Raw genomic sequence first — 25,861 nt, forward strand, 5'->3', positions numbered from 1 at the left:
GTGCATATAAAAACGTATAAAAAAAAAAAAGGAAACTTTTAGGGCACACAGAGCTAAGTATAAAGTAGAGCTTCAGAGGTGACTTTTTGGAGGTTACGTAACGCCTAAGCAGAGTCTTAAGGTTGATTAGGATGGAGGTAATTAGGCAGAGATGGCAGAGAAATGGCTTCAGGCAGAAGAATAGCTTGGGATCTACATACAAGGAGCTATGGGCATTGTGCTGCCTCTGAGTGCAGAGCTGCAGGAAGTGCGGAGAGAATAATAATTGAAGCTGCTACCTACAGAGCACTCCCTGAAAGCCAGACACGATTCTGAGTGTTTTTACTAGGTTTGTTATATTCATTTAATCTTCACAATAACCCTGTAAGATACCTAATACTCTCATTCTACAGAGGAAACAGAGGTTCTCAGTAACTTACACACTTACACACCAGGGAGTAATGGAGCTGGGAGTTAGGCCCAGGCTAACAGACTCTAAAGTCCTTGCTTTTAACCATCATATTAAATAGCCTCCCAGGATGATGAGAAGTGAGGTCCTAGGCATGCTGAAATTATAACATGGTGTGCCAAAGGAGAGTTGTCAGTGGGTAGCTGTTGCAGAGATTTGAGCAGGGGAAGGTTATGGTCTATTTTATGTTGGAGAAGGACTACAGTAGGGAGCGCAGCAAGACTTCAGACAGAGAGTCCAAATGGAAAGCTGATGTAATAATGAACTGAAAGTTGCTCAGAGCCTGAACTAGTTTGATGGTTATGGAAATGAAGAGGTAATTAGATGCAAAATTGGTAAAGTCAATCAAGTTGCTGTTTAGGCGTACAAAATGAGACAAATCCTGATCTAGCTTCTTACTGGGATGTCATCACCCAAAAGGTAGTATTACTTGTTCCAAATAGCCCTTTTTTCTGCTTGGTGTAATATGGCTGTTATTTATATGATAAATACACTTATATTAAAATAGCACTTAAGAGTAGTGTGAGTATACTGTGATTTAAATGTCTTCAGTGTGAAAGGGCTGCTTGCTACTATGACAAAGGTCCATCAAAGTTGGGCTCACTTTACTGATTAAAAGAGTGTCAGTAGCTCTTGGACATCTCCTAAGGAAGATAAATACAAAAGTGTCAGGATGGTGAAACCATTGCTAAGTTTGACGCAAGCTAAATAGGACCAGCTGTTGGACGAGAGTGAAGATAGAACTTTGCAGCATGTTTCCAGGGGGTTCTGTACTATTTTCCCATAAATTCATGATTGTTTCTGTTGTCTACTTTTCTCCTGTAGTGTGAGTTTAGTGCTCTTGAAGAGGGCTGGCCTGGCAGCCCTGCAGCCTCCCCGGTGCCCCCACAGCACGGCTGCACCCCCGGTAGTGACAGTGTCAGCATCCCCACACTCCACCATGTGCCTTGCCCTGACTTGGAGAAGCCACCTCTAGAGGGCAGCCTTCTCTGTTAAGACGTGCAACAAAACAAGTGTGTCGTTTGTGGGGGCTGGGACACTAAGACTGTTAACTCAGTTTCCCTTACACCACAAAACAAACAACAAAGAACTATTATAATCTGGTTCGTGCTGACTAGCTGAACTGGAACAATAACATGGAGGTGAGAATCTTCGTATGCCATTAGCCAGTCATGTAGTCCCTGTTTGTCATTTATACATTTCAGTTGACTACTCTAGCCATTGTGTTCATGGCTTTAGTTACGTAGTACTTCAGGCCACTACAGATATTTTAATTGTGAAGTGATGCTTATTTGCTTCTTGGGTTTTATTTTTAGATACAAATTTACCTCAGAAAGTTTTAGGAACCACTGAAGAAATAAGTGGTAAGAAACATCCAGAAGATACTATCTCTGTGGCATCATCTTTACATTCTAGTCCTCCTGCATCTCCTCAAGGTTCCCCTCGCAAAGGTAAGACATAACAGTCTAAGCTCATCCTGATTACACCAAACAACACTTGGTGGCACATAATTTGCTTTTCAATCTATAGTGATAATAGAAAGTGAAGAAACATGTAACTCCTAATACTTGTTGGACTTACGTGTTTTAGATTGCATTATTCAGATGCTTTCCAGGTATTGTGCATCATATAACCAGGACTCTTGTATCCCTTTGTCAGTGGACAAGCATAGATAAGAATGAAGGCAGAAGTCGCAGTTTCATTCTGTGCAGATTCTTGATGTTGTTACACAAATTTCCAATTACTTAAACGTTTCTATGGGGTATTTTAAAATAAGAATTTCTATAAGAAACTGGTTTTAACCAACTACAAAATTTAGGGAAAGAAATGTTTAGGTTGATACATTACTTTTTTTAGTAATGGAGTATTATTACCTTTAGTAATCAGGATTTAAAATAACCTATACCCCTATGAATTTTATATCATACATAGGACCTCTTGAGGTAAAATACCTGAAATCTGTCTTGCTCATTGACCTATGTTTTCATAATTGGAAATGAAGCCTTTTTTTGTCTTGACTAGTAGTGTGCATGCAAATGCCATTTCATGGTAGCTGCACGTATAGCATTTTAAAGGGTGTGTATATTTCTTACATTGGCCCCTCTGTACTTTGTTGGCCTGGTTAAAAAAAAAAAAAAAATGCTTCAGTTCTAGCCTCATCTTCACAGATGTAAAAAAAAATTAATGTGTTTAAATAATCACAGTACAAGAGGGCACATGGGGTTGGGGAAGACAACCGTATGAATTCTAGCAGGAAGGAGAAACTTCCAGAGCTTTCCTTAGCTCCCATGTTCTAAGCTTCATCTCAGTTTTGAGGGTTCCTTTTTATTCGCTGCCACATTTGTGGCAGTGATGTGGTAAGTGATGTCAGACCTGAGTTTGAATTTTGACTCTCTTCCCCACTATAGTTGTGTAACTATGCCCAACTGATTTCTAAGGTCAGGTTTCCTGTCCGTAAGATGAGACAAAGACCAACTCTTTTAGCGGCCTCATACAAAGTTAAAGGAAATAATACTTATAAAACCTGATAGATGAGAAGTGTTTAGTAAATTGAGGTGTGTTGTCTTTTTGCCTGCTGCCACCCCAGGGTAACATAGCTTCATTGCTAACTTCATTGCCCTATCCCCCTTCACATAGCTAAGACTAGCTAGAATTTTCATTCAGGTTTTACTAAGAAAAGAGTAGTAGAAATTAAATAGGTCATATAAGCAGTAGATATTAACAGGTATGATTATATAACACAGGTTTCTGATCTTGTGGTATGTAGCTCATATGATTTTGTGAGGCATGCAGATCTGTTTCATCTCTTTCCTGTCTGCATGGTCCTATCTGAAGTGTCAAAGAGGGGGATCCCGTCACACACACGGTCCTGATGAACAGTGGCTGCATGCTCTTAGCACTCTATCAAGAACACCTTTACACGGTCCACACCTTTTGGAGGCTGTTCAGAGGTCCCATTATAGACAGTTCTCTAACCAGGAAACTAGTTGAATTGGATATGGTATTCTTGCCTGAATGTGACTTACGGGAAGAAGAATTTCCCCATTGCTCTCATTCCCAAAGGAAAATCCACCCTCACCACTAGAATCGAGAAGTCTTTTTGCCATTTTGACTTTCATCATGTGGTCAACAATTGACTTTGACATTCATAGCTTCAGGAGACTGTCATAAACATGTTTAGGATCCTTAGAAACCTGAAGAAATTATTTTCTTTAAAACTGTTTTTTATTGTTCTTACATATGTTCTATCAAAACCCCACCAGTTATTATATTTCCTTTTATTTTCCATGGACATGATTTTGCCAGTAGTCTGTAACTGAACAAAAATATTTTTTTTTTAAAGATTTTATTTATTTATTTGACAGAGACACAGTGAGAGAGGGAACACAAGCAGGGGGAGTGGGAGAGGGAGAAGCAGGCTCATGACCTGAGCCCAAGGCAGACATTTAATGACTGAGCCACCCATGTGCCCCCAAAATATTATTAAACTAAGAGTACATTATTAGGTTCTTGCTGAACTTTGGAATTCTCTTTCCTAACACTTAAGGAAATAAGCCTGTCTTCATGTTTTTCATAAGGGGAATTTAGATAAGCAAAAACTTTTTTTTTTTTTTTTTAAATAAGAACTTTTAAAAAATGAGACATCAGGCAGCCTTAACCTTCATCTTCCCCTGTGCTAATGGAAGGCAACCTTTCCCCTTGGAGATAAACAGGATCAGAAATTGTGCTTTATAAATATTTACATTGTATTTACTATTTATGTGTCCTGTCTGGTTTTTACCAAGCTTTTTCTTAGTAGAATCTGCCTGAAAATTCTAGACATAGTTATTTTTGAGAAATAATTCTGGTTATCTCATACTCTTGTCATATTTTTCCTTATGACAAGCTTCATTTACTTTCAACAGTATTTTATTACCAGCTTGTTCTGATTAAGGTAATTTTTCTCCTGTGTTCTGTCTTGAAATGACTGCAGTGTTTATGCTATATAGTAGACTCTCTGTGCTGTAAAGAATACGTTACTAGATTTCAGTTTTTCCAATATTGTCAAAATGTTTGAATTTTTTAATAGTGAAATGTTCTATAATAGAAACCAGGCTAATTGTGATTAACTGGAAAGAATTAATTGACCATGACAGGGTTTTTGCATCTCTCCCTCCAGTTGGCAGTATCCTATCTGATCTCAGCATCCTGCTGCGCCTCTCAGGGCCTTCCTCATCCCCTCCCAGTGAGTCCAGCACCAAGATCAGTGGCCAGAACTGCCCCGGAATAGGTGGGGTTTACTTGCAAAAGAAAATCCTTCAGATTACCAGGAGCACAGCCAAAAGAACAGACAGGACCGAGAAGGCCACTGAGGAGAATAGAGACAGGACAAGTTGTGAGAACACAGCCAGAAAAAGAATGACATCCCCGTTTAGAAGATTTAGGGAAAGAACTCTTTCAAGGGAGAGACTAGCCAACAGCAAAAAAGAGGACGCAGATCACCATCAAGCTACAGAAAGCTGTGAGAAAGTGAAGGATGTTAGAAGCAACATCAAAGATGAGAAAGGGAGTGACATCTTCAATTCAAATAGCGGAGGCAACCGTAACACTTTAAACTGCTTCTATACGCGATTCAAGTCTAAAAGGAGAAAGACAATCTGACGGAGATCCTTACTTAATTTTAGTGTTAAACTTGTTTTCATTTATTAATGTAAATGTAGCTTAAGTTATTTATCAAAGTTTAGGCAGACAACTTAGTGTAAAATACGATTTATAGGCATTTCATGATTAGTGTTAAAGGTACTCTAGCAACAAAGTCGTATTTATTTAAAGTGCCTTATTTGTACATGTTATTTTACTAATGTGAGTAAAATTTATACTCTTGTTTTCTGTAGTTGGCTTTATTTCCTGCTGATAGCGGCTGGGTCTGTGAATGAAATAAGTAGAGGTACTTTTTAGAAATCAGTATTTACTTTTGCATTAGAACCCCCAGTAATGATCTGATCACCACCTTTGCTTTAGAGAATTTTATTGCTCTTATTACTGCAACTACTTTACAAGCTAAAGGAAAAAGAAGGCAAGAAACTGTATCTTGTCCACGTATACTTTTTATTTCATTTGCTTTTCATATAAATTTCTGATCCAGACAGGAAAAGGAGATAGTCTGACATAGCAAGTGAAAAATCATTTGGAAACTTGTTAAAAATACAATTACCGTGTTCTACCATGAACCTCATAAATTTGAATTGCCAGAAAGAGGCCCAAGAATATGTATACTAATAACCTTTCCAGGTCATTCTTAGAATTGATTGTAATTGAGAAACACTGATCTAAAAGACATAGGGATGTAATTTTTTTTTATTATGTTAATCACTATACATTACATCATTAGTTTTTGATGTAGTGTTCCATGATTCATTGTTTGCGTATAAGACCCAGTGTTCCATGCAGTATGTGCCCTCTTTAATACCCATCACCAGGCTAACCCATCTCCTGACCCCTCTCCCCTCTAGGACCCTCAGTTTGTTTCTCAGAGCCCATAGTCTCTCATGGTTCGTCTCCCGCTCCGATTTAATTTTAAAACAGTAAAGCAAGTGTATCCCCCAGGATAAAAGAGCAAAGATTTTTTTTCTTTCAAGGAAGAATTTTTATATTTTATTTGTTTTTGTTTTTGTTTTTAATTTACCAAATCCATTTTCTTGGTCCTCTTGAAAATTGACCAATCACCTCCTAAATAGGGCACTGAGAAATGGCAATGTTGAGAAGATCGAAACCCTGGCTTTTCTCAACTTCTCCTGTGCCTGGGGGCCCCATAAGCCACAGAGAAATAACCCATATTCTGGCTCTTCATTTTTCTCTCTGAAATAATTACTGGGACTACTTAATATGGTTGGTGTTCAACAAATTTTTTCTTTGATGACTTGAGTTATATGTGTATATAAAGCCTATAGTTTTTCTTAATGAGATTTTTCAGGATTGTCCTAATGGTCATTTACCTATGAACCTCATTTTTCCAGTGAAAAGGAAAATAATTGTTTGGTTCTTTGAGACCTATTCCTTGTTGGGATTACTATGGCATTTCCTTTTATTTCTGAATAAGTTTGCTTTTCTAACAGTTATCAAAATAGACATTATGTACATTTAACTGTCATGCTGCAGATTTATTTTTAGATGCTTCTACATCATTCCATCTCCACCCATTTATTCCAGAGAATGGAAAAGAAAATCTCTCTTGCTGTATCTGCTGTGCAGTAAATCATAGAACAATTTAAAACAGGCAGATGCTGTTATTTTCGTGACACATGTTTATAAATGTGGCAGTTCTGCTGTTTAATGCAATATTCTGTAAAGTTGGTGAAGAAAAAGGAAACCAGGTATAAGATCAAATCCATAGCTAACACAGTTTATTTAAAAATATGAAAATAATTGCTTTCAACTTGGGGCAAGACTCCTTAGGTGACATAAGCAGAATATCTGAGGTAAGTATATGTAGTGTAAAAAGCAAAAATACTGTTCTTTCTCTGGAGTCTTGACTCCCTCACCCACCCTTACCTCAAGGTGGTATTCTAGACACTCAGATCAGGCCATGAAATATTTATGTTAATCGAAGAAGGGGGCACAGTGTTAAAAAGAAGTTGAGAAACTCAAGATGTCTGCTTTTTAATATTTTGAAATACATGTAATGCCTTATTTTATTAAATGTTTATAGCTATGTGAGAGCCCAAGGCAGATATACATTTGGACTAGTTTCCTCAGTAATACTGGATTTTGACTTCGTATTGCTTGAATTTGGAGTCGGGTTGGTACAGAATAGGTAGGTGGATGAGTGGATATGTAGGGGAATGTGTATAGGAAATTGGCATCATTATATCTACACGGATGGAAAATGAGATTGCTACTTACTCTTTTGTTGTTCTTCATCTTCTCCCTGACCACATACCCCTCCCTGATTCCTTGTTTTGTAGTTTAATCACTTGTTTTCTCTCGTTTAGGTTATACACTTATACCGTCAGCTAAATCTGACAACTTGTCTGACTCCAGCCATAGTGAAATTTCTTCACGATCCAGCATCGTGAGCAATTGTTCTGTTGACTCCATGTCTACAGCTCTGCAGGATGAACGGTGTTCTTCACAGGTTGTGGCGGTCCCTGAGTCCACTGGGCCTTTGGAAAAGACAGAACACTCCTCAGGGATAGGAGATCATACTCAGCTTGGCCCTGGGTAAATATAGTTGCCCCTGTTCACACCACAAAACCCAAGCCAAGTGGCCGCTGCAAGCTGTGCTCCCCAGCTTGCCCTTAGATGATACCCCTGTCCCCATGGGGTGGTTGCAAGGGGATCCATAAAATAATATGAGGGCCAAGCATGCATCTTCTGTCTTGAGTATGCAAATAAGTACTAGTTTGAAAGATGAATGGGTGTTCATTTTTAAAGTATTTACTGAATTTAAGTGACTTTCGGGCACCTGGGTGGCTCAGATGGTTGAGCGTTTGCCTTCAGCTCAGGTCATGTTCCCGAAGTCCTGGGATCGAGTCCCACGTTGAGCTCCCTGCTCAGCAGGGAACCTGCTTCTCTCTCTGCCTCTGCCCCCCACCCCTGTGTCTCTCATGAATTAATAAAATCTTTGGGAAAAAAAGGAAAGAAAAAATGAATTTAAGTAACTTTCTGTCATGTATGTTTTCAATTTAATAAGAGCTCACAGTGAGTCTGCTATAGTTAGGAGGATGTGGTTCTTGTGTTGTGGCTATTAAGTTAGAGAATGCTCAAAAAGATTGTGTAATGGGAGGTGTTCCCAGTGCTGTACCCATTGTAGACAGGTTGGGGGAGTAGGGGTCAGTCCCTGATCTGAAAGTGTGATTTAGGGAGTAAGAATTATCAGCTAGCAGAAGTCCACAAAGTTAACTGTAAATTTCTATTTAGAATCAGGCAATATGGAAATCTTTGAGAAAATTGATTCTAAAATGATTGCTAAATCTGGTATTCTTTAATATGAAAAAATTAGGATAGAGTGAAGTATTAGCAAATTTGTAAAGGTTTTTAAACTATGATTTTCTAGACCAAGGGTCAGCCAGCCTTTCTCTAAAAGTTAAATACTAAATAATATCAGACTTTGCAGGTCAGGAATTCTGTGTTGCTACTGCTCAACCCTACCATTTTTGCTCTGAAACAGCCTTAGACAATACAGCTCATAAACAAATGGGCATTCTGTGTCCCGATAAAATCTTATTTACAAAAATAGGCTAAGGGTCAGATTTGGCCTTGGACTGTAGTTTGCCCACACCTGCTCTATATTGTAAATGAAAGGTTCGTAAGCTTTTTTTTTGTTGGGGGGCGGCCGGCAGGGGACAAGGAGGGTAAAGGGCCGATTGTAAACATTTCGGGCTTTGCAGAGTACATTTTTCTCACTCTCAAATTCTTTGGAATATTTTTGTTTTGTTTAAACTCTTTAAAATGTAAAATACCATGCTTTGCTCCATACATGCCATTGCTCCACATCATGCCATTGGCTGAATTTGGCCCCTGAACCCTAATTTGGGGGCCCCTGCTATAAATAATAATACTCATTTTACAGTTGTTAGTTGGTTGGAGAAGTTACTGTTTACTTGGCACTGTATTAGGCTAACCTCAGAGTTACATTGAAAAACCAAACATGGTTGAGAACATGTAGTTGAGAATTCTTTATTCTGTATCCATGTAGAGTCTAGCAATATGTTGACCAAGAATGAAAATGTATACTTAATTTTATTCATTTCAAGCCTCATTTTTCATTTTCATTTAAAATCAATTCAAGAAAAATTTCTGAGGTAACTTGGCTTAAGTATTTGAGTTTCTTCCATGTATGTTTCTAGCTAAGTATGAACATTAATAGGAATGGAGATTAATTGATTACAGTGTCATTTTTTTTTCACAAGATTATTTTGGCATTGAACACTTATGATGCATGTTCTGTAGTCTTTTGTAGGCAGTAATACTTGGATTGGACAGAAGAAGTTTTTTCCAGTAAGCCAGTAAATTACTTTTAACTTAAGTGTATCCCCAATTTTTTAGGTGGACATTGTCAAAGCCATCTCTCGTCAAGAGTTTAGCTGTCTCCTCTTCTATGAGTAATGAAGAGATTTCTCACGAGCACGTCATTTTAGAAGCAGCGGATAGTGGTCGTGGAAGTTGGACTTCCTGTTCAAGCAGCTCCCATGACAACTTCCAAAGCCTTCCAAACCCAAAAGGCTGGGATTTTTTGAACTCTTATCGACATACCCATTTGGATGGCCCCATTGCTGAAGTTGAACCCCCTGACTGTGAGCCCTATTCCTGCCCTAAAGGCTGCTCTAGAACTTGTGGTCAGTGTAAAGGAAACCTAGAGGCTAATCAGATGAGACAGAGTTGGGCCTCCTCCAGTTCTCTGTCTGATACACATGAACCAAACTACGGGACTGTTAAACGGAGAGTGTTGGAGAGCATCGCACCTGAGTCCTCTGAAGGCTTGGACCCCAAGGATGGCACTGACCCAGTTTACAAAACTGTTACTTCAAGTACAGAAAAGGGCCTGATTGGTAAGTTCTTTGTTCTCTGTCGTATCTGTGGAATTTAGAGATTAAGTGGCAAAAAGTGGCATTGGGATATCTTGGCCCCAAATTTTACTCTTGGAAATATTTCTTCTCTCACTGGAAATATTTCTTCTCTCACTCTCTTCCTGCCCTCTACAAACAAATTATTTTCAAAAAGTTGATGATTTCTCAAGGGTTTGGGGGCAGGTATTCAAGCCTATTAAAATGAAAGGGATGGTATGAAGGTAATTAATTAAGGTAACAGTTTCATTTGTGTTTTGTTTTTGAGATCTCTTTGGTTTCATTGAGGAAAGATTGTATTACTATGCAGTCCTAACAAAGGGGTTATTTTCTTTGTCACCTCATAAATTGTTTGGACCACAATTGCTGTGTATACATGGTAGAAACTTTGAATCTGACATTTTTAAGTAATAAAAGTGAGGAACATTGTGATAAAAAAGGAAGACCAAAATATTTTTCAGTATATCCTCCTAGTACACGTCACGGGTATGCCAACTCCTGTTGTAGGTTCCATTCTGACCACACACAGCTTTTTTGTTGTATGTATTCTTTTAGTATTTAGCCATCAAGTACATTTTTTTCATTTCTTCATTGAATTACATAAATATTTAGATATCATAGCCCCTGCTTTTCTATTTATATGGAATGACTGTACTTTGAATCAACTGTATAACATATTCATGAAGTCAATTTAAATTACTAAAACTGTGGGTGCCTGGGTGGCTCATTTGGTTAAGCGACTGCCTTCGGCTCAGGTCATGATCCTGGAGTCACAGGATCAAGTCCCGCATCGGGCTCCCTGCTCAGCAGAGAGTCTGCTTCTCCCTCTGACCCTCCCCCCTCTCATGTGCTCTCTCTCTCTCTCATTCTCTCTGTCTCAAATAAATAAATAAAATCTTAAAAAAAAAAATTACTGGGGCGCCTGGGTGGCTCAGATGGTTAGGCATCTGCCTTCAGCTCGGGTCATGATCCCAGGGTCCTGGGATCGAGCCCCACATAGGGCTCCTGGCTCAGCGGGGAGGTGCTTCTCCCTCTGCCTCTCCCCCTGCTCATGCTCGCTCTCTCTATCTCTGTGTCTCAAATGAGTAAATAAAATCTTTAAAAAAAAAAAAATTACTAAAATATGTGCTGATTTTTATAGCACATTTATAGTACATTTTTACTTGTCAAATTGCATTATAGATTGGGGTTTTTAGCTTGTTAATTTTTTTTCCAAGGATTTTTTTATTAAATCCTTCTGGGTAACTGTTATATGGGTATCTAAACATGTGTGTGCAAGGATATGAAATTAATCTAACATGAAAGTAGATTTTTAAAAATATTTGATTTCATTTATAGATGACTCTGGGCTTAAATTCTTCATTCTTGTCTTACTGGTCTTGCTGACTTCTCCATCCTGTCCCTGCCCCATCCTCTCAGGTGGGAATGGAAATCCTTTAGGACCTTATACTCCATGCAGATTTTGCTGGTACAGTTGTAGAAATTTCAGTATGGACAAACCTGGTTGTCTAAAAAAGGAGTTAACATTAGAATTATCAATGGTCCTTTTTTTTTTTTTTTTAAAGATTTTATTTATTTATTTGACAGACACAGCAAGAGAGGGAACATAAGCAGGGGGAGTGGGAGAGGGAGAAGCAGGCTTCCCGCGGAGCAGGGAGCCCGATGCGGGGCTCGATCTCAGGACCCTGAGATCATGATCTGAACTGAAGGCAGACGCTTAACGATGGAACCACCCAGGTGCCCCATCAGTGGTCCTTCTTAATTTATTCTGCCTATATGTAGGTTGTGTTTGTGTTTTAAAAGTTACATCAGCAAGGTCATCAGAGCCGTTTGTCCGTTAGGTCCTGGGAATTGGTCTTAATGTCATGGAACTTCTGCTTTCTTTAACCTATTTCTGAAGCTTTTTGAAACTTTGCCTTTGTCTCATGGTCTACAAACTTAGGGAAAAGGATTCTAAGTCACATTTTTTTTTAAAGTCACGATTATTTTGAGTGTGCCCTGAAAATCACAGAAATTTAAGATGGATTTCCTAAAATTATGGCTTTTTTTTTTTTTTTCTTTTTCACTTGGTCACAGATCAGAAGTTAGCAGTAGGTCCTTGAAGGAATTAGGTCCTCTGTACCCGGGAAGTTCATGTTGTTGATATGCCAGGACCGACAGGTAGTTTCCGCAGGAGTGCTGTAAAGCAGTGGTTTGTGTCTCAGGTTCAGGGTGGACAGTCCAGATGTCATTTCTGCGAAAATCCTCCCTGTCAGCAGAACATAGAATGTCTCTGACCATGTCGTCCCCGGGACTGGTGTCCTTGAAGAGCCAGGCAGCCGTCTCTGAACTGGGGGTGCTCCACTGCAGAGGAGAGCTTGTCACTGTGCCCCTTCTTTCAACTCCCTCTGTCACTCTAGTTTTGTTTATAAGACCTAATGTGATTTATGTGTTTGAAAAACAAGTTTAAATAATAAGTTTTAAATATTATGTTTTTAATCTGCTGTCACTGTATTCAAATATATTCGTTTAGTCTATTTTTGAGTTCTCTTTTGTCATTGTAATATGTTTTTTTTTTTTCATTTCTTACATTTTCCATTAACATTTCCATTGCTTGTTTTTCATGCCAGTGTACTGTGTCACCTCACCCAAGAAGGAGGATAGGTATAGGGAGCCGCCTCCCACTCCTCCAGGATACATGGGGATTTCTTTAGCGGACCTAAAGGAAGGACCCCACCTACACCTAAAACCTCCAGATTATAGCGTGGCAGTGCAGAGGTCAAAGATGATGCATGACAGCCTCTCTAGACGGCCCCCAGCTTCTCTCGGTAGCAGCCCCGTGGCCTGTGTTCCATCGAGGATTGTAACTCAGCCTCAGAGGCATATTTTGCAGCCGTCCCATCCTAAACTAGCAGATGTGACTGATGCAGATAGCGAAGCAGATGGTATGTTGACAAACTACCTTAATGGGTCTTAAATGAATTGCTGAATACATGAATTGGTGTTTACTCTGCTATTTCATATAGTCATTAATGTTTACTTCTAAATGCCTTAGCGATCTCTGTTAAAAAAAAAAAAAAGAAATTCCTCAGTATGATGGTGTATATTTTAAATGGAGTAACATTTCTGTGTGCCCAGTACCCTTCTTCCTGATCACATAGGGTCTTCTTCTATCTGCCCAACAGCAGCTCAGTCTGAAACAGTCATTTTGAGAAGAGGCACTTGACCTTAGCAGAGCTGCGTCTTACGTTAAGGCATGAAAACTTCAAAGGGCCTGATTACCTGAAATTGTGCTGTTGGTATAGCTCCTCTTACCAGTGGAACTCTTGACTGACTGCAGCTGGGGCAGCTTTATTAAAAATAAATGAAATTCTATCCCTTCAAGCAGTAATGAAGCGACGAGGAAGCGGTTAGGGCATTGCCGTCTGTCAGTCCGCAGTGCCATCAGCACTCATGACGTTGTAGTAAAATCTGGGCCTTGATGGGGTATTTGAGAGGATTTCTTTGTTGAGAGTGACTAATTTTCTAAGCAGGTGACTAGATTTTAAGTTGATCTTCATTAACAAGCCTCATCTACCACTTAATGGTGTCCTTACTGTTTTCAGAAAATGAACAGGTCTCAGCAGTGTAAGCTTTGGAGGACCCGCTTGAAGTTTACCGAAACCGTCGAGGAAGGAGTGGGCAGAAGCACCTCATGATTCCGCAGGCCGTTGTTGCCAACGAACAGCTTGCCGCCGCTGCTGACCCAGAGGTCTCGTTCCCTGTGCTCTGAGCAATTACCTAGCCCCGAATCATGCTTCCTCTTATTGAATCCTTGCAGATGCAGAGTTTTCCTCAGCTATGGATGTTGTGCCTGGAAACCAGTCTTCACGTCGCACACCAGACCTGCCTTGGGACCACAGTTACTAGAACAGGTTCAAACTCAGAGTCCTCCCTGTGTATATCAGTATAGATTTTTCTTTAACAAGTTATTTTTAAGATAGTAGTTTAGTAGTTTTTCCAAGCCATAGCTTGGGTTAACGGACAAATTCAAAAATGTCTGCCAATACCAAGGATATTCTTGTGTATTTGAAAAGTAACTTATTATTTGAAGTTTTGTGGTTTTCTTTGTTTTGGGGAGGTGTCATGAGCGGATGTTTATGTTTGAGGCCATTAAACTGTCTCTGGTCTGACCAGACTGAAGTCATCTTTACAGGATGATACTTAATCTGTACAGAGATGAACTTGATCTGTGGCACCAGTGCAATGTAGGGTCGGTCTCCATTTGAGTGGGATAGGAAGCCCTTTGTGGTTGAGGAGTTAGGAAGGAAGATACTGCAGTCAGCTGATTTGGAAGGCCAGATGAAGCTGCCACGGGGTTTCTTATCCGTCCTTTGGGACAGGGAGGCTGTGATTGGGTGGGTAGCCACCCTCATCTCCAAAGAATGAAATTTTATCTTAAAAAACATGTATACCAGTCCTTTCTAAAGTGAAAGTCATGCTGCATCTAACTAAAAGTATAAATCCATTAAGTAGAAAATAAGTTCAGGAGAGTTCTGCAGAAACCCAAAACAAAAATTTTTCACTGCTCAAATGTGGAGTTCTTTTTTAAAAAGGAAATGTAATTATTGGTGTGTAACATTGGAGATGAATTCATCTGCATGTATGTTCTGCAGCCGCCCCTGCACCCCATCTCAGCATGAGGCTGTGTTCAGCACTGAACAACCCTGCAGCCCCCAGCTGCCTGCAAGAAAGCTCATGAGCACACCGAGGTGATAAGTGGTTGAAAATTTTAGGGGGGACAGAGGAGCTGGGAAATGATTCTCTCTTGGTTCTCAGTTTAGCCCTTGAGAGGAAAGAGATACATATTTTTAACAGCCTCTTGGGCATGGCGCTCCCAAGTATTTAATTAAAATTTCAGTGACTGTTTACTGGATGACCTAGACTTTCCATATTTTTACTAACTAAATACAGTGTTTTCTATATCTTAAGTTTAAATTTATTATTTTTAATGTAAATGTGAGAGCTTAATAAACTTCTGTGGTGACTACCAAAAAAAAAAAAAAAGAAAAAAAAGCCAAAGCCATTCATGTGCACTACCCAGATTAACATGGAGCCAAGATGGGTTTACTTCTGAATGGTTGTCCATATGTGAATTTATAGGGTTTAGCTGGTTTGTGATTTCCCTTTTCGAGAGTTTGTTCTCATTTTTCCCTAGCTATTTCTTCCCTCTCTTTCTCCCTGTCTTCATTTTTTTTTTTTTCATAGTAGGCTCCACACCCTACATGGGGCTTGAACTTGTGACCCTGAGATAAAGAGTCACGTGCTCTACCAACTGAGCCAGCTAGGCGCCCACCCTACCCCTCATCCCCTTCATTTTAAAATCGTAAATCATTTCCGAGTGGTCAATGGCACTAGTCTGTCTTTTCCATCAAAATGACTCTCTCTCCACTTTAGGAAAAATAGCTTATCTGAAAAATTCCTTTGGGCAAAAAAAACCCCCATGAATTTGAAACTTAAAGCCTTAAAAATCCACCCTCCAGGTGTGTTAGAGTGAGGCTAATTGGCTCTATAGCTTTCTTGTTCCACTGACATGGAAAATGGCCTGGATCAAAAGCCCTGGTTTGAAAGTCACACTGTAGTGATTTAACCTATGAACACTGGTCCTCTGATTACAAAAAAATGTCCCTTCACTGATTGACGTAGTAGTGTTTTCATGTCCAGGGCGAAACAAAGAAAATGAAAGATACTTCTGTTATAATCCCCTTTTTTGTCAAGTTTGGGTATTTATTCTATTTTATATCCATTACCCCAGAAAAAATGTGCTGTTTGCACAGTATCTGTTTATTTGCAGGTGTCTGAAATCAAATGGGAGCCTTACCTGTCTTTGTCCTTAATGGTGTTGAGAATATCTTGCACAGATTCAGAGGATGTGATTTTGACTGCACCTTGTAGCTGCCTTTGTTTTCCTCTAGCTCCAACTGTGAGTGTTGGGGTAAGCCGATCACAGTGATCAGGAACTAAAGCCAAATGCATTGTAGTTTGATCTGTGTGTATCCCCTAAAAACTCGTGGAATTGTGATTTTTATATCTTAATTCTAATTTAGGGTACATTTCTGCCTTCTCTTAGTTTGTTACCTGACTAGAACAAGAGAAGCCTTAACCTGTATTTGCTCCAATTCTAAGCCCCCATTTTTGTTTTTGTTTTTATTATAAATGTATAACTTTATTGAAGAGACTAGTGCCCTCATCCCACCTCAGCTCTGAATCCGTCAGGACTTCCTGAAGCACTAAATCCACAGTGCAAAGTTTTGCCAAATAAGTTTCAACAAAACAGTTTTGTTCATAATGAAAAATTTGGTCCATTAGTAAATCCACTATATACTTCCATAAAGATTTGTTTTAAGTAGTAGATTCTTCCTCCAAATGATTACTTTGAATCTGATCTTTGGGGAGGAAAAAGTCTTAACTGGTTTCTCATGAGGGTGATAAGTCACACTGTGGTCATCAGTATAACCTCCTTGAGCATCTCCCAGGCCGGAAATGTGGCAGTAATCATGAGGATTTCCAAGAACAAACCTAATTTTTATAAAGTGTTCTCTTCCCTATAAAAAGAAGAGGAGAAAGCGTTTCCTTGTACACTTAAAACAATGATAATGATTGTTATTCTGATATATTTTGTTTCTAAAAAATGTGATATTAAAGTAGATGTATCCCTTTAGCATTACCTTAAAGGCTAGAACAGGGGGATGAATCTTCAAAAAAGTGTCACAGTACATTTTCAAATTTAAACTTGAACCCCAGTTCATCTTTAGCTTTTGTTGTGCTTTTTTAAGGCTTCTTTATTTTTGATACACAGTATGCAGTTGTACTTGGTCTTTTAAAATTGAAACGTGAGCTTATCAGAAAAAAAACAAAACTGCACAGTTGTAATAATCAAATGCAATTATACTGCACAATTCAGTGATTGTAAAGTATCCTGTAACGAGCAATGTTTGTCTCCTATTTTTTGATACCTCTTAAACTTATGTCTTTTAGAAAGACAGTGCCTCTGTATGCTTTTTGTATTTTTACTGAGTGTAAATATTTGTTATATTTTTGGTTAAGAGAATGTAAAAGTACCATTTATTATTATCATATCTACTAATACATTGGTGGAATCAATAAAGAATCTACATTAACTTTCTCTGCTCTTTATTTCATACACAGATAAAATAATTACACCCGGTCACTCAAGAGGGCCAGTGTGGGGCTAGCATTGGTGTGAAGGCCTTATTTTTTAGGTCCCCAGAGAAATAGGAATGATCCAATTATTTTTGACTTTGTAGTGTCTATAAAATACTTAATCTCCTTTTTTGGGTTTTAAAAAGTGTGTTTGATGACAAACCAAATAACACCGGCTAATCCACATTTGGGCTTGTTTCTCAGAACAGGAAAGCCCAGGGCTGACTGAGTGAGTGCACAGTGCTCTCAGGGACTCAGGGCGGCATTTACATCACCCGACATCACCTGGGCCTCACAGGAAGGGCGGAGGGGGAAAAGGGCAAATGTGTGTCCCTTTTTATAGCAAAATGGCAGCTTTTCCAGAAGCTGCACTTAATATTTCTGCTTTTATCTCACTAGTCAGAAGTGGGTCCTATGACCAGTGGATGCAAGAAACTTGGGAAGTGAGCTTTCCTAGCTGAGCCATCGATGGCCCCAGAATAAAAGTGGGAAGGAATGGCTGTTGAATGGGCACCTCGCTTGGTCTGCCACAGCGCTCCCCTCGTGGCAAGAAATGCAGCAGTTTCAGGGGATCAGATCCTAGGACCTCGGCGAAGGAGGAGGAAATTTTGCTCTAGCATTCCTTCCTAAAATTTTTCCAGTCCTCACTCTGTGCCTAGGGCATGTTACTCCCATGAGAGGTAAGGCTTCTCCCTCCTCCCTGTTAACCCCCTCCCAGCACACACACCAGGTTTTCCCCAGGCCAGTCCTTCCCCTGACCATCTCTGCACAAGTGTCCCCGGTTCATTCTTTTACTTAGAAATCCGACACACAAATGCAGTAGGTTGAGTGCTGGCTACCTAAAAACATCTAGCCCTAATCCCTAGAATTTGTAAATGTTTACTGTATTTGAGAAAAGGGTCTTTGCAGAGGTAATGAAGCATTCTGAGATGAGATTACGGTGGATTATCTGGATGAGCCCTTTATGCCAAGACAAGTGTCTTTCTAAGAGAGAGATGAAGATACAACAGACCTAGTGGAGAAGGCAGCATGAGGATGGCAGAGAGGAGAAGCCACAAGAGAAAGAACAGCAGCCTCCAGCAACTACTAGAGACGAGGTTCTTCCTTCACACCTCTGAACGACACCCTGATTGGGACTTCCGGCCTGTTTTAATTAGGACACCCGAGTCCTGCTGATCTATGGTAGCCCTAGGAAAGTAATACACGTTACTGTATTTGTCTGATACTGGCGACCCGGGACCGGTAACTAAAGGATGTGCTAGTCCACAAGGACACCTCAGGACCATCTCCTCCCATCCCCCCAGAAGCATTTGATAAACCAAGACAGGAGGGATTGGCCACCCCAGGGGCATGCCCTGCAGCAGCTTAGTGAGCCTGTTTTTTCCCAGTGTTTACAGAAGGGACACTCCTATCAGCCTTGCCAAACTTAATATTTTCCATTTTTCTCATTTCAGACACTGTGACAAATGTGGTACCTTACTGTGGTTTTAACTTTAATTTCCACAATGACTTAATAATGCAAATAAGAATCTTTTCGAATACTTACTGGCCATTTGGATATTCTCTTTGGTGAAGTGTCTTTTTAAGTTCTTTTTTAAAATGTGTGCTAAAATAATTGAAATATAGTTGTTTTATAATGACCTTGTATCTAGCAATCTTAATTCATTTATTCTAGGTTTGTGATTCTTTGGGGTTTTTCTAGATACTCCTCCTCTCATGTGCTTATAATGACTTTTATTTTATTTCCAGTCATTTTGCGTTTTATTTCTCATCTCCTTGCCCTGGTCACGGTACTAGTTAGTACCATGTTGAGTAGAAGTGGTCCAGGTGGAATCACCTTTTTTGTTCCTCACCTAAGGGGGAAAACTTTACGATTAACCATCGATCGTAATGATTGCTATGGGGTTTTTGTAAGTATTCTTTAAGAATTTAAAGATGTTTTATTTATAATTTGCTAAGTGTATGTGTGATGTAGCGAAATGTCAAATGCTTTTCTTGAATCTGTTGAGATGATAGAATTATTTTTCTTGTACCATAAGTGTTGTTAATGATAGATTTCCTAGTGTCCCTCCCTGTCCCACCACCGCTGCTCCCCACTTCACCCTCCTCTTTGCTAGAGTAAACACCACTTGGTTATGATAGGTTATTTTTACATATTTCTGGGTTTATTCTGCAATATTTTGTTTAGGATTTTACATCTATGTTCGGCAGAGATGGTCTATAATATCCCTTTCTTGTAATACCCTTGATAGATTTTGGTATTAATATTAAACTAGACTCATGGAAAGAGCTGGAAATTATCCTCTCTGTCTGTTCTCAAAGTTTCTGGAAGATTGAACTCTCGCCACTTGCACCTCTCTGGACTCTCACCTGTCTCTTCAGCTCTGGAACACTGATGAGCTCCTCCTCAGTTTCCCCTTCCTTGCATTATGGCCTGGAAATTTTCTTCAGGTGGTAAACTGGGGCAGTGGTAAGGCTCAGGTCTTGCTTCTTGTGCTTTCAAGGATTAATGTCCTTCAGTGCTTGATGTCCAGTGTCTTAAATGGCATTGTTTTACATGTTTTGTCTGGTTTTTTAGTCACTAGAGGCATGAGGGTAAAGTGCCAGTTTTACTGTATCTTGACCAGAAGTGGAAGTCCGTAAAAAAAATTGAATATAACTCTCTCAGTAAATAACAGAAGCAGACACACACATAACCCCCCCCACCAAAAAAAATCATTAAAGGATATAGAAGACAAGACCTATACAGTTAACAAACTTAATAAACTAATGGACTGCAGAACACTAATCATTAACTCTCAAATATATATCACTTCTAGGTGAACATGAGCATTGATCAAAGTTGGCTCCGTTAAGCCATAGAGAAACAAATTGCAGAAAGTTGAACTCCTGTAGAGAAGGTTCTCTGTACAAAATTGAACAAGAAACTAGTAACAGAAATTATAAAAATTGGATGTTAAGAAATGTTTCCCTCAATAACCCAGTGGAAAGTAGAAAGTTTAACTGAATGGAAGTGGAAATACGAATATCAAAACCTTTTGGTTTGAGGTTAAAGCCATACTTCAAGAGGAAGTTTATAGCCCTAACTATAGAAAGGCTAAAAATGAATTCAACATTCTTCTCAAGAAACCAGAATAGTAACAGCAAATTAAATTCAAATAAATGAAAGAAATTAATAACAAGGTAATGAAATAAATAAGATGCCCCCGAAAGGATCAACAAAGCACTAAGTTCTTTAAAAAGACTAATAAATTGCTAATCTCTTGGGAATGACCAAGAAAAAAGAAAAATAGCAAAACTATCATTAGGAATGGAAAAAAAAAAAAGGAATGAAAAAATGATTACGATTAATGTCATTAAAGACTATGAGACACTTTCAATAACTAAAATGTAGATGAAATAAATTCACAGAAAAGAACAACTTTGCAAAACTAACAAGAAGGAAAATTCAGTAGTCCTATAGCTATTAAAGGAGTGGAATCTCATTTTACAAGCCTTCCCGCAAACAAAACTGAAGGCCTGGATGGCTTTATCAAAAAGTTGTACCAAAGGCTTACAGAAGAAATACGATTTTAACAAAATCTCCGAAGTGGGAAGGATTTCTTAAATAAGAGCCTTGTAAGAAAACTTTAAAGGAAATGGCAGGTTTATCCTAAAATACCATTTTAAAAAAAGAGAAGTCCATACGGTTGGAAAATACAATGTAATTCATACACCCTTCAAAGGACCAGTATCCAGAATACATAAAGTACTTCTGTGTGCACAAAGAAAAAACATTCAGTGGGAAAACAGGCAAGACTTAAATGCTACATAAAAGAGGGGAAATTGTCCATTAAACATGGAAAGTTGCTCAGTCCCGTTATGAAAAAGTACATAGGTTTGGGATTGATGCCGTGGAAGCGTTAGCTCTGCTGCACTGTACTTGGACTGTGGTGGCAGATGATCATGGGCAGAAACCCCTCTCCTTTGCAAGAACAAAAATGTGGACTAGAACGGGGAGCTGTGGTAAAATACATTGGAGCCACCAGATGGCGCCACACAACCATGTGTCCCTTGTGGTCTTTGTCTTTAGAAAGGTAAGAGCAAGGTAATTTTTTTTTTTTTTTTTAAGATTTTATTTATTAGAGTGCTCAAGCAGCGAGAGGGGGAAGGGAAGGGGCAAAGTGAGAAGCAGACTCCCCACTGAGCAGGGATCCTCTCACCGAGCTCGATCCTAGGACCCCAGGATCATGACCTGAGCCGAAGGCAGATGCTTAACCAACTGAGCCACCCAGGCACCCCTAATTTGAAACCCCTAAACTGAAACATTTCCAACCAGAAAATAAAGAATTTTAGATTGTAGATGGATAAACTTCGGACACTCATGAGTAGACAGTATGGTTACAGCTATTTCCGTATACATCGTTTGTGCATTTGGACGTAGGATCTGGAATATTTAATGAGTGTTGGTCTTTTCCAGGGCTCCTAAGGGAAATCTTCCAGAAAATGCAAATGGCCCAACTCTGAACAGGAATGAAAAGCAGGTAATAAACACAAGAACCGGTCAGACTTCTACAGTCTATACTGAGCGGACGCCTAGTCCACAGGCTCCTGGCAGCACTCCGTCTGCTCTGACCACCTGGTGTTTTTGGTGGTGGTGATTTTGGCCATTTTGGTAGATATGCAGTGGTATTTTATTATGGTTTTAGTTCTCATTTTTCCCTGGTTATTAGTGGTGTTGAGCTCCTTTGCATATTGATGTGGGCCATTTGATTTCTGCTTTTTTTTTTTTTTTAAAGAATTTTATTTATTTGACAGAGAGACAGCTAGAGAGGGAACACAAGCAGGGGGAGTGGAGAGGGAGAAGCAGGCTTCCCGCTGAGCAGGGCGCCTGATGCGGGGCTCGATCCCAGGACCCCGGGATCATGACCTGAGCCGAAGGCAGATGCTTAACGACTGAGCCACCCAGGTGCCCCGTATTTGATTTCTGCTTTTATGAAGTGCCTTTTTGAGTCTTTTTCATTTTTATCAATTTGTAGATACTTCTTATGCATTCTGGATATGACTCCTTTGTCACATCTGTGGCAAACATCTTTTCCCACTCAGTGGCATATGTGGTCATGATGAAGGGAAGTTCTTAATTTTAAACTAGAGAAATGTATTACTTGTTTCCTTTATGGTTAGTGCTTTCTTTGTGATCTAAGAAGTCTTTTCTTCTTCCATATTCATTAATGTATTTGTGTTATCTTTCAAATACTTCAATGTTATGCCTTTTCAATGCAGCTCTACAATATATCTGGAATAGAATTTTGTGCGTAGAGTCAGGTTTCAGTCTCCCAACCATTGATTGTTCCTGGACTGTTTGTTTTTTTAAGATTTTATTTATTTATCAGAGAGAGCATGAGCAGGGGGAGGGGCAGAGGAAGAAGCAGACTTCCCCACTGAGCGAAGAGCCTGATGCGGGACTTGATCCCAGGACTCTGAGATCATGACCTGAGCTGAAGGCAGACACTTAACCGACTGAGCCACCCAGGCGTCCCCCGGACCGTTTGTTGAAAAGATAAATCCTTTGCTCCACTGCTCTGCGTTGCTATCTCTGCTGTGAATCAGCTGGCCACAGTATGTGTGAGTTTATTCGGGGGTCTGTGTTCTGGTTTGCCAGGCTGTTCTTCCATTCCTTAATACCACATTGTTTTAAATGCTCTAGCATTACACTACGTACCGATACCTGGTAGAGAAATATGGCTGACCCTGTTGTATTTCAAGAATATATTAGCTGTTCTCATAGCATTTGTATTTCCAGATAAATTTAATGACCAGCTTATCAACTTCCATACAATTGCAATTTTGAATGGGATTTTCTTGAAATTATGTAACGATTTGAAGGAAATTAACATTTTTGTAAAATTTAGTCTTTTGGTCTATGAGCCCAGTGTATTTCTTCATTTATTTAGATTTTCTGTTGCTCTCCCTCTTTCATTGTTTTGGTTTAAGGACTTTACTATTTTTCATAGAAGATTTATGTTTTTAAGAGTCTGTTGTGTTTGGGGGTCCTCCCTGCTTTATTGAGGTATATATACTTGACAATTACAAATTGTGTGTATTTGCGTTGTATGTCTTAGTCCATTTGGGCCGCTGTAACAAAATACCATAGGCTGCGTGGCTTATAAACAGCAGAATTTATTTCTCACGGTTGTGAGAAGTTCAGGGATCAAGGTGCCAGCAGATGCCCCGTCCTTTGAGGGCCCATGTCCTGGTTCATGGATGGTGCCTTCTTGCTGTGTCTTCACAGAGAAGGGGCTTCTTCTATAAGGGTAGCAGTCCCACTCATCAGGGCTTCACCCTTTTGACCTAATCACCTACCACAGCCCTCGCTTCCTAATACCCTCACTTTTAGGGATTAGGATTTCAACCCATGAATGAAGGTGGGGCATAAATATTCGGTGTATGGCGGCATACAGGGGTACAACATGATGATGTATGTATACACTGCAAAACCATTACCACAATTAAGCTAACTAACGTATCTGTTACTTCACATACTTAAAATTTGCATGTGGTAAGAACACTTAAAATCACCTACCTTAGCCCACTTCATGTATGCCATCTGGTATTACTGACTGTAGTCAGTATGCCGTACAGAACCACTCCATACCTTACTTATCCTGCATAAATCTCTGTACCTTTTGATCGACATCTTCCCGCCCCACCCCTTCAACCCCTGGCAACCACCATCTTCCACATATAAGGGAGATCATGTGATAGCGGTCTTTCTGTGCCCGGCTTACTTGACATAGCATAATGTTCTCCACGTTCGTCCATGTTGTCACAAAGGCTAGATATTTTTTTTCTTTTTTAAGGCTGAATAATACTCCTGTGCACATACCAAATTTTGCTCATCCATTCATCAACAGACGGTTGTTTTCAAATCTTGGCAATTGCAGATAATACTGCAGTGAATGTGGGGGTGCAGACATGTCCTCAGCCAACAGTCGGCAAGGTGGAGCCTTCTGTTCCTTAGGGAATTAATTATACCAAAATCTGAGTGAGTTTGGAAGTGGCTTCTTCCCTCATAAAGCCTCCAGATTAGAGCACAGCCCAGCTAACACTTTCGACTCCCACTTGTGAAACCCTGGGTGGAAGACCCAGCCAACCTGGGCCCAAACTTCTGACCCACTGAACTTGTGCTATTTTGAGCCACTGAGTTTGTGATGATTTACAGCCACAGGTAACTAATATATTACGTATTAGCTGTACATTCCCTGTGCCTTAGTTCTCTATCCTCAAACTGGTTACCAACAATAACCCATGTCATTTTTATTGTTGCTCTGAGGATGAAGTGAGTTAACCCATGTATAATCCTTTGGTGGTGCCCAGCCACCTGGCAAGTGCTCAGTAACTGTAGGATGTGTTACTACGACCCCCCTCTCTCTCCCTGCTTCTTTCCCCTCCTCACACTTCTGTAGTTCTGTACCTTAACTGTTCCATTTCATCTTTTCTAGAATTTCATTTTTCTTTAAAGATTTTATTTATTTGTCAGAGCACAAGCAGGGGGAGAAGCAGGCTCCCCACTGAGCAAGGAGCCCGATGTGGGGACTCGATCCCAGGACCCCGGGATCACGACACGAGCAGAAGGCAGATACTTAACTGACTGAGCCACCCAGGCGTCCCTTTAGAATTTCATTTCTTTGCCAGTAGAGTCTTAGCTGGCCAACACCTCCTTTATCTGACAACTGCAACTATTCCAAATACAATCCAGATGCTCCCATAACTAAAACCAATTCCATGTAGAAAATGCACTAAAGTTGTACTTTTGACTTGTTGGTGAGACGGAGCGCTTCCTTGTTTTCTAAGTTAAAACACACTAAGAGTCAGAATTTTAACTACTAAGTGGAAAACTAGAAGGGAGACACACTCGTAGCGAGAAGAATGTGAGGAAGACCCCCTGAGAGGGAAGGGGCCTGGACACAAAGAGCAAGGTAAGGCAGGGCGGGCTGTGCTTCAGGGATCCGTAGGGGTGTCACTCAACAGACCCAGTGTCAGGGTGGCTAAGACACTCATCCTCAGTGTATTCACACTGGAAATATATATTGGAAATATATAGTAATTTTAAAGATTTCTTTATTAAATAAAAGATCTCTTGTTCAACTACAACAAAGACAATTTAAAAATGGGCAAAGGACCTAAAAGACAGTTCTCCAAAAAAGATACACAAATGGCTAATAAGTGCATGAGAAGATGCTCAACATCAGAAGAAATAATCAGAGAAATAATTTCCCAGACCTGGATACAAGTCTTCCGAACAAAAGGTTTATTGAACAGGCTGTGAAATGGGAAAGTATAAATGATAAAGTTTTTTGAAATTTCAAAACACAAAGCTTGAAGAGAGCATTTCTTTTTGATATTCCCTCCCCTTCAGAGCATTTTCTTTGCACAGGTTGAAGCACTGGAATCCTCCGTTTCCTTTAACTGCTCATCCCTCAGCTGACCGTCATCGCAGGCTGGTTTCTTCGGAAATGTCTGTCAGGTTAGTCTCCTTGAGGAGTAGCAGACTGGTAGACGGGAGGAGAAAGGATGGCCTGTTTCTGTTTCTCGGTTGCAGCAGTACCTGATCCGGAGAGGCTCCCGGCCTGCAGCCTTGGCTCGGCGGTACCCAGGCTGGAGGTGGCCGCAGCTCCCGAGGGACCATCGCAGTCACTCGCTTCTG

At 39.9% G+C, this 25,861-nt stretch overlaps 1 protein-coding gene across 9 annotated transcripts in view; it reads left to right on the forward strand.

The window, feature by feature from the left end:
* RAPGEF6 (Rap guanine nucleotide exchange factor 6) overlaps positions 1-17,132 on the forward strand; it is a 194,369-nt gene extending 177,237 nt beyond the window's left edge. For 6 of the 9 annotated variants that reach the window (XM_006727876.3, XM_006727877.3, XM_081827103.1 and 3 more), the window contains 5 exons: positions 1,765-1,899; positions 7,420-7,648; positions 9,476-9,978; positions 12,603-12,917; positions 13,578-17,132. In XM_006727876.3, the coding sequence (XP_006727939.2) occupies positions 1,765-1,899; positions 7,420-7,648; positions 9,476-9,978; positions 12,603-12,917; positions 13,578-13,603 (1,208 nt within the window). In that variant the 3' untranslated portion in view covers positions 13,604-17,132. Of the gene's footprint in view, positions 1-1,764; positions 1,900-4,607; positions 5,313-7,419; positions 7,649-9,475; positions 9,979-12,602; positions 12,918-13,577 lie in introns of those variants that run through there. The other 3 variants (XM_081827107.1, XM_031034683.2, XM_006727878.3) reach the window with 2 other exon arrangements.
* The last annotated feature ends 8,729 nt before the right edge of the window (positions 17,133-25,861 follow it).

This window comes from Leptonychotes weddellii, chromosome 7, assembly GCF_054177405.1.
Source record: "Leptonychotes weddellii isolate Sample4059 chromosome 7, ASM5417740v2, whole genome shotgun sequence".
In the NCBI taxonomy this organism is placed as follows: Eukaryota; Metazoa; Chordata; class Mammalia; order Carnivora; family Phocidae; genus Leptonychotes; species Leptonychotes weddellii.